General features: G+C 38.6%; 1 protein-coding gene across 1 annotated transcript; it reads left to right on the top strand.

Annotated features, from left to right (window-relative positions):
* The first annotated feature begins 246 nt into the window (after positions 1 to 246).
* mis18a (MIS18 kinetochore protein A) lies at positions 247 to 7696 on the top strand. The gene is made up of 5 exons (XM_072262218.1): positions 247 to 442; positions 1927 to 1990; positions 3648 to 3770; positions 5151 to 5250; positions 7215 to 7696. Exons 1-5 carry the CDS (start codon positions 256 to 258, stop codon positions 7293 to 7295), a joined length of 555 nt encoding a protein of 184 aa, XP_072118319.1. The 5' UTR covers positions 247 to 255; the 3' UTR covers positions 7296 to 7696.
* The last annotated feature ends 603 nt before the right edge of the window (positions 7697 to 8299 follow it).

The raw sequence follows: 8299 nt of genomic DNA, 5'->3' as shown, positions 1-8299 counted from the left end.
TTTAATATTATTCTTTCTTTCTTTTTGTATTTGCACAGTTTGTTGTCTTTTGCACACTGGTGCAGTCTTTCACTGAGTGTGTTATGGTTGTTGTCCGTTTTCTTCTTCTCTTGTCCCCATTACCGCGCACCTTTGGTCCGAGAACGCGCAACATCGCAAGTGCGCGCACGCTCGGCCAGTTACGAACAGCGCTTGCGCGGTGCGGCCGCCTCCTTAGTTTGTGCGCATGCTCGAAGGGGGTCAGCGGTTTGAAAGATGGCGGGAGTGACCGTGGATCTGGTTACAGATGATGAGGACGAGACGACTAGGGACTCGGGCACTTTCGTTAGCGGCGACTCGGATCTGCCCGTGGTTTTTCTGTGCTCCCAGTGTCGGCTGCCCGTCGGAGATTCGCTGGCATGGGCTGGAGCAAACCCGAAGGAGAACATGATCTATCTGAAGAGTAGGTGCTAAATAATTACCTTTTGACATGTTCTTTCTGTCAGAAACCTCGAAGTAGGTGGTCAAGGTGGAGCTGACAGTTCCTTGGGAGGACAGAGACAGGGGTGGATGTCACGATGTGAGCCTATGGAGGTGGGGTGTAGAGGGTTTGCTGGCTACTCGTTCTACAAGGGGCTGCAAAGAAAAGAGCCATCAGGACGGTCACAGAGGCTGCATCAGGAGATGTGGCCCGTGGACACAAGCCGGGGCCTGATCAACCTTTGCTGAGTCTGTTGGGGGAGAGTGTCTGATGTTGAAAGACACGAAACACCCGGTGACCCCAGGTTACATCACGGATATGCAAGCTCTTCGGCCCACCGTATCCATTCTGGCCATCAAGTTGGCACAGACTACGAGGATTAGAATGTCACATTATTGTTTTATAAAACGGTGGTGAAACCTCACTTGGAGTATTGTGTGTAGTAGCTGCTACATTCTATTTTGCATTCTGTTTTTTTTAAATTACCTTTATGTACCAATCTGATCATCTTGGGTGGTATGCAAACAGAAGCTTTTCACTGTTGTTTGGTACGTGTGATAATTAATAATAATAATAATCTGAATCCCCAGCCATGCAAAGGATGTCATTAATCTGGAAAGTCCACAGAAGTGATTCACGACGATGTTACTGGGGCTGGAGCTCTTGGGTTATAGGAAGAGACTGGATAGGCTGGAACATTTTTTCCCCTCTGGAATAAAGGAGTCTGAGGGGTGGCCTCAGCTGATGTAACATCTTGAGGGGCATGGATAAGGTCACAGTGTTTTTCCCGGAGTAGGACAGTCTAAAATGAGTATGCAAAGTTTAGGGTGAGAGGGGAAAGAGCAAGGGTTTTTCCCCCACACAAAAGGGTAGTGAGTATGTGGAATGAGCTGAGAGGAAGGGGGAAGGGGCAGGTACAATTACGACATTTATAAGAAGTTTAGACAGGTAAATGGATAGGAAAGGTTTAGATTGATATGAGCCAATTGCAGGCAAATGGAATTAGCTGAAGCAGACAACTGGTTGGCTGCCTGAATAACTCTCGTACTTGTACCATTTCCAAGAACTTGGTCTGTAGTTTTCTTTGCCATGTTGCCCCAATTGCTTATCGAAATATTTAAGTGTTGTAAGAGTCTCTGCCTACCCCAAACAAGTTCCATGTGTCATTTGTGTGTGTGTGTCTTTTCAAATTTCCTCTAAACCTTCCCCTTTGCTTAAACCAATTCCTTCTGGTCTTTAGCATCTCCAAAGGTAGAAATGAGGTGCACATTTTATTATGGTAATGGTCTACATGGCTATAGAAGTGACATCTCGCAGACATTTTTGTAATCAATCTACTTATTCTGACCTCTAACATTTGAAGAACAAGATTTTTCCAGAAGATGGCCTAATACGCCTTTTGCTATACCTTATGAATGTTATTCCTGAAAGGTGAGATTCTAAACTCATGACTTGTCTTCACATAGGTGTCACAAATAATATCCTTGTAGATAAAGATCAGAAAATAGACAGAGCTGATGAATCTGGTTGGTAAGTTTTTAAACTGTTTGAATTTTTTTCAAAGGCTATATGTAGAAATATTAGATTAGATTCGATTCAACTTTATTGTCATTGTGCCGAGTACAGATACAAAGCCAATGAAATGCAGTTAGCATCTAACCAGAAATGCAAAGAATAGTGTTATTTACAAAATAACTGCAAATAAAAACTAATTGCTACAGCACACAAATATAAAAGTACTGAGGCAGTATAATATGGGTGCAACACTGCTTAGTGGTGTGATGTGAGGTTCAGCAGGGTCACAGCCTCAGGAAAGAAGCCCTTCCTGTGTCTGCTGGTGCAGGAGCGGAGGCTCCTGTAGCACCTACCGGATGGGAGGAGAGTGAAAGGTTCATGGTTAGGGTGAGATGCATCCTTGATAATGCTTTTCGCCCTGCCCAGGCAGCATTTATGGTAGTTCTCAATGGTGGGCAATTGGGTGTCGATAATTCACTGGGCAGTTTTCACCACACGCTGGAGTGCTTTGCGTTCTGATACGGGACAATTGCCACACCACACTGGGATGCAGTTGGTGTGTATGCTCTCAATGGTACAGCGGTAAAAGTCCGTCAGTATCCTGGGACAGAGGTGAGCTTTCTTGATGCTCCGCAGGAAATAAAGGCCCTGTTGCGCCTTTTTGATCAGGATGGAGGAGTTCAGGGACCAGGTGAGATCCTCGGAAATGTGGCCACCAAGGAATTTGAAGCTTGATACACGCTGCACTACAGCTCCATTGATGTAGGTGGGGACGTGAGTGTGGCTCCTACCATGCCTGAAGTCCACAATGATATGCATTACAATAATTATTGCTTTGCATTATTCAAAAGACTATTCCAGCTAGTTAGAATAGAGAGACCTGGGGACACAGTGAAAAGTTCTCAGGCTAAGTGTTCAGTTCTATAATCTGCAAAGGGTCTTTGACTTCTGAGTGAGGTTTATAATATATGCAGAATGCAGGTTCAATATTGTGTTCAATTCCAGTTGCCTCATTATAGAAAGGATGTGGGAGCTTTAGAGAGTGAAGAGGAGATTAACCAGAATGGTGCCTGGACTAGAGGGCATGTCTTATGAAGGTGCCTTGAGCAAACGTAGGCTTTTCACTTTGGAGCGAAGGAAGATGGAAGGTGACTTGATGGAAGTGTATAGGATAAGAGGCATAGATAGAGTGGATAGATAATGACATTTTCCCGGACAGAAATGGCTAATTTGTAAAAGGGTGGATGATTTTAAGATGATTTGAGGAAAGTAGGGGGGTTGATGTCAAAGGTAGTTTTTCTTCACTCAAAGTATGTGGAGCGTGCTGCCAGGGGTCATGTAGAGGTAGATACATTAGGGGCATTTAAGAGACTCTTAGATGGGCAGATGGATGAAAGAAAAATAGAGGGCATGTACAAAAGAAGAGTTTGGTTGATCTTAGAGTATTTTAAAAGTTTGGCACAGCATCATGGGCCCAAGGGGCCTGTAGTGTGCTGTAATATTCTTTGTTAATACATGTATTTCCCATGAGCTTATGGTGGTTGAATGTGGGGACTACAGATAGTACATTGACAGTACCCCACTAGGTATAGGAAGGAGTCCATCACCAGCTGTAAACTTTCTCTACTTTGTTTCTGCAGTAACTATGTTTGACTTTTTTTTATTCCCCCAGCATTTACGTTTTGCTTTCCTGTACTGGCTGCTCTCTTTCACTGGGCAGAATGTACCTAAGCACTCCAGCCCACCTTGACTTCAAGAGGAATATATATTGCTTGGCAGTGGCCTATATTGAAAGGTAAGTGTGTAATTCTCCAATCTACTGTTAAGTCAAAGTCGATATATGCATAAGTTAAATTTTTAAAAAGCCTACTTGTAGTAGCATCATTGGTACATGGTATTAAAGACAACATTCACAAAAAGAGTTATAATTTTTTTAAAACATTGTACCAGGAAGAACACAATTAGAATAAAGGAAAAACCAAAGTCCATTGTAGTGCAACATGGTTATGGTGTTGCTATAATGAGGTAGTAATTAGGTTGTACAGGTTGGTTCAAGAATTGAATGATGGAATGATGAATGATTGAATAGAAGTGTCTTGAACCAGGTGGTCTGGGGATTTAGGTATATGCAAAGTACGTTTTGTTTTTTTGCTTTAAAATTTTAATTGGCAGAACAGTGAAATTAGCTTTGTCAAACTTCACAGAATTTAGTACATTTACCTGTTTGGCAGTTTATAGGTAATTGCAAATTATTCTATCAGTTATTTATGAATGAAATTTCACTAGCTGTTAAATTTTGCAAATGTTTTAACTGTGAGCTGTTGTGAAATTTTAAAATTTTTTTGAGAAAAATAAAACTCAACTATATTGTTGAATGAAATGAATTTGTAAAATTATAATCATTTAAAAAATTAGATGCAGACAAAGTTTTATGGGTTAGCTGAGAGTCAGGAACACAGCTTTATAACTCTGCTTGTTTATCTCGAGAGCTGTTGAGAAATCGGATTGGGTAGAGTTTCTGTTTGCCAAACATGGAATCTATTACAGTATTTGTGCAAACACACACAGCTTATCTAAGTCCATAAAGCTTAATTGCAGGTATTTTATTAATGATCATGCTTTTAAATCATTCTACTAGACCAATAATATTTGTTACATGTTTTTCATTAAGGAATTTTCTCAGCAAAGGATCATGATCAAGCATAAACTCTGCAAGCCTGTTGTCCTGTGTTGTAGGCTAACAATTGAGACTATCAAGCTTGCTCCAGTAGTTATCACTATGAATATAACAAAGAGATCTTGTTGACGTCAAGATCCTATGTTAAAATCATCTTAAACTGTTAGCCTCAGCTGAAACTTCAGTAGTGGGTAACCCAAATGGCCTTTAATCAGGTGAATTTGAAATATATTTGTTCCTCCTGTTTGATCTGCAGCTTTTTGTGTTGGACAGTGTACCTGTGTGAATGAATTGAAAGATGACCATTGAAATGAGAGTGTTGAGTTCACTGGGCTGTGCCAGAGGAAAGTTGAGAATTAGCCACAACCTTGACTCTGAGGCTGTACATAGACTAAGAAAGTGATATCTATATAAATATTATTTATTCTTCTTGATTACTTAATTCATCAATTATTTGTTTTACAAAATTGTAAGCAAATATTTGCTTTGCTTTTATAGCTATGTCCTTGGCTCCACAATAAATGCAGAACTTGCAGATGACAGTAAAAAGCCAGTAGTTCTAGAAACACAAGCTGAAGTTCTTGGAGAACTAGCAAAGGTAATGTTGTGTGGTACATCTTCAGATTAATAGTTGTTTTTGTAGTTTTCCTTTGTTGTCTGGAACATTTACTGTGCTTTGAAGAAGTATTCAATCCCCATCCCTTTGTTCACATAAATGAGTATTACAGCCAGGGATTTTGATTAATTTAACTGAGATTTTTTATTTATGAAACAAATGCTTCCTTTTTTACAGTAGACCCCCAAAATATGAAAATTATGAAGCATGAAAAACTAAAAATAAAAAAACGGAAATGTCAGCAGTTCAAAAGTAGTCATCCCTCTTTGCTCAGAACTTACTTGAACCACCTTTGGCGGTTATTACAGCCAGTAGTCTTTTTGGATAAGTATAACATGATGGAGCAAGATTTGCCCATTCTTCCTTTACAAAATTGCTCAAGCTGTATCAGGTTAGTTGGGGAGTGGTGGTGGACAGCAGCTTGAGGTCTTGCCAGAGATTTTCAATTGGGTTAAGATCAGGACTCTGGTCTCACTCAAGGACATCAATTTTCTTCATTTGAAGCCACCCCATGGTTGTTCTGGAAGCGTGTTTTGGATTGTCATCCTGCTGAAAGACTAACTTCCTCCCCAGTTTAAGCTTTCAGACAGAGACTAGCTTTTTCTAAATCCGGGATCTCTCTGCATTTAGCAGCATTCATTGTCCCATTAATCATAAACTAGATTTCCAGTCCCTGCTGCTGAAAAGCATCCCCATTGCATGATGCTACCTGTACAATACTTTAGAATGATGTTACCTGGCAGATGCACAGTATTAGACTGGTGCCACATGTAGCACTTGGTTTTGAGTCTTAAAGGTTCCACTTTAGTCTCATCTGACAGCAAGACCTTCTTTACAGCATCTTCTAAATGATGCTTTGCAAAATCTTGACAGGCAAGGGTATGTTTTTTTTAGCCAGGGCTGCTTCCTTGCCATAAGTACCCTTTTTGTGCAAGGTTTTGGAGATATAGAACTATAAATTTCATTTCTAATTGCAGCCACTGACTTCTGCAGCTTACTCAGAATGACTGTTGGTATCACAGTAGTTCCCTTACAAGTGCCATTCTTCTCTGACAATTAAGTTTAGCGGGGCAGCCTGACATGGGCAGTGTGGCTGTGGTTTCATATTTTTTCTACTTTTTCCACAAAGGCCTGCACTGGGCTCGAAGGTATGTTCAATGCCTTTGAGATTGTCTTGTACCCTTCCCCAGATTTCTATTATCATTTCCCTGACTTGTCTTGAATGCTCTTTTGCCTTCATTTTGGTTTGGTCTGTTGAAAACCTTTCATATTGTTCAACCTTGCGGGAGGGAGGGGTATATATTCTTATGAATTCATTGAAATGAGGTGATACTCCGACTTTCTACATCTCATTAGTTGAGTTGATAAGGTAATACAGTATATTGTACCTGAGGAAAGTTATTGTAGCAATTACATAGGGGATAAATACTTTTTCAGCTTATAATTTTGGTTTTTAATTTTTAGTAAATTGTTGACAGGTTTTAGAATGTTTCTTTTGATTTGACATGATGCACAATGTTTTGTAAATTAGCTCAAAATTTTTGAAGACAGTGTAAATAGGCTAAATTAAATAAGAATGAGATATTTGAAGAAAGCAAATCTACAGTTAAATATTTTAAATTTAAGCAGATAATTGAAAAACAGTTTTGAAATTTTCACCCTAAGACTCAAATTTCCATTTTTATTCTGAGAGTTAAAGGCAAGTATTTGTAACACAGAGAAATTATAACTGAGAAAAGGATTTCTTCCAGTGATATTTCATGTTTCACTCATAGAATCTCTTGCCTTTAGAAAGGGAACAGATATCATGTGCTATGTTTTTTTAAATTTAGTTATTGCATTGTCATTTACAGAGAAATATTGCTTTTTGCCTTTTTCACATTTGTCAAAACATTTAGTGTTAGTTAGCATTTACAAATATACCTTATGGCATTTCTTTTGAACAGTCTCAGACCGTGCTGAATCTGATGATTACAAGGCTGGCAGCTGTTGAAGAGAAGTTGCGATCATTACAGGGTGCAGAATGATTTTAATATGTTATATTGTAACTTATTCAGATGAAGACACCACATTTTGGAGATGTCAGCAGGTGTTTAAACTTGATGTCAATTCATTATATAGCATATTTTAGCGGATTTCTTCTTTTTGCTGTGTTGCGGGTTGTTGGCTTGATGCAGTCACTAGCCTTAACAAGTGTGTCAAATATTGGAAATGATTATGTAGTATTGTACCAGCTGCTAAATTTATTATTCTTTTCTGAGAAAGCATCATTAATCAACAAGTAAATTTGTATTATAGTCTACCTTTAAATGTTTGTATGATTGTTTAATTAAAGTTTAAGCTAAGATATTTTGTAACCATTTCATCTTGATATTATTATCTTTATCAGATTGTGTTAAGTGTAGGTTCCTTTTTGTTAATTTTGTTACTGTAGAAAATAAAGCTATTACTATAATTTTGATGTATACTGGTTATTCTTTAATTTATTTGTCAATTATTATTTGGTAAAACATGCAATATTAAGACACAATTACTCCTTAGCAATAAAGCTGCTGATAAATCTGCAGAATTCCTGTTGTTTGCGATAAATAAGACTGTCAGATTTCTACATTTCAAGCAAAATATTGATTTACAGACTTTTAACCTGGGTTTGGAAAGGCAAAGTTCAATTCAATTTCATGTTAAACAGCTAACAGTTGTGTATATTTGCTGCACAAGTTGTATTAATTAAAGCCAGACACTCCATTGTACCATAAGAAAAATGCACATCTCCATCTGTAGATGGCGCCGAAGTCCTGACAAGAACGAAAGAAAATCAAACTGCTGCCTCCTTTTAAAATTTACAGAAATTATCTTCTAAAATAGGTGTGTGGTTATTTTTCAAATGTGCATTTGAGCTTTCTTCAACTGCAGGAAAACCTTATTAAATAGCAAACCCATGAGTATTATCCAAAGAAAATGCTCCATCTAATTGTAACTCTCAGTATGGATTTCACCCTCTTTTAGTGGAGCTGGGAGTGGAATACCTGAT

The sequence above is a fragment of the Mobula birostris genome, chromosome 6, assembly GCF_030028105.1.
Source record: "Mobula birostris isolate sMobBir1 chromosome 6, sMobBir1.hap1, whole genome shotgun sequence".
Classification (NCBI taxonomy): domain Eukaryota; kingdom Metazoa; phylum Chordata; class Chondrichthyes; order Myliobatiformes; family Myliobatidae; genus Mobula; species Mobula birostris.
This window is presented reverse-complemented; position numbering and strand designations above follow the sequence as displayed.

Coding starts and splice junctions, on each gene's coding strand:
- mis18a (XM_072262218.1), top strand. CDS start 256: ATGGCGGGAGTGACCGTGGATCTGGTTACAGATGATGAGGACGAGACG. Junction 1,991..3,647: donor AGAGCTGATGAATCTGGTTG/GTAAGTTTTTAA, acceptor TTATTCCCCCAG/CATTTACGTTTTGCTTTCCT. Junction 3,771..5,150: donor GCAGTGGCCTATATTGAAAG/GTAAGTGTGTAA, acceptor TTGCTTTTATAG/CTATGTCCTTGGCTCCACAA.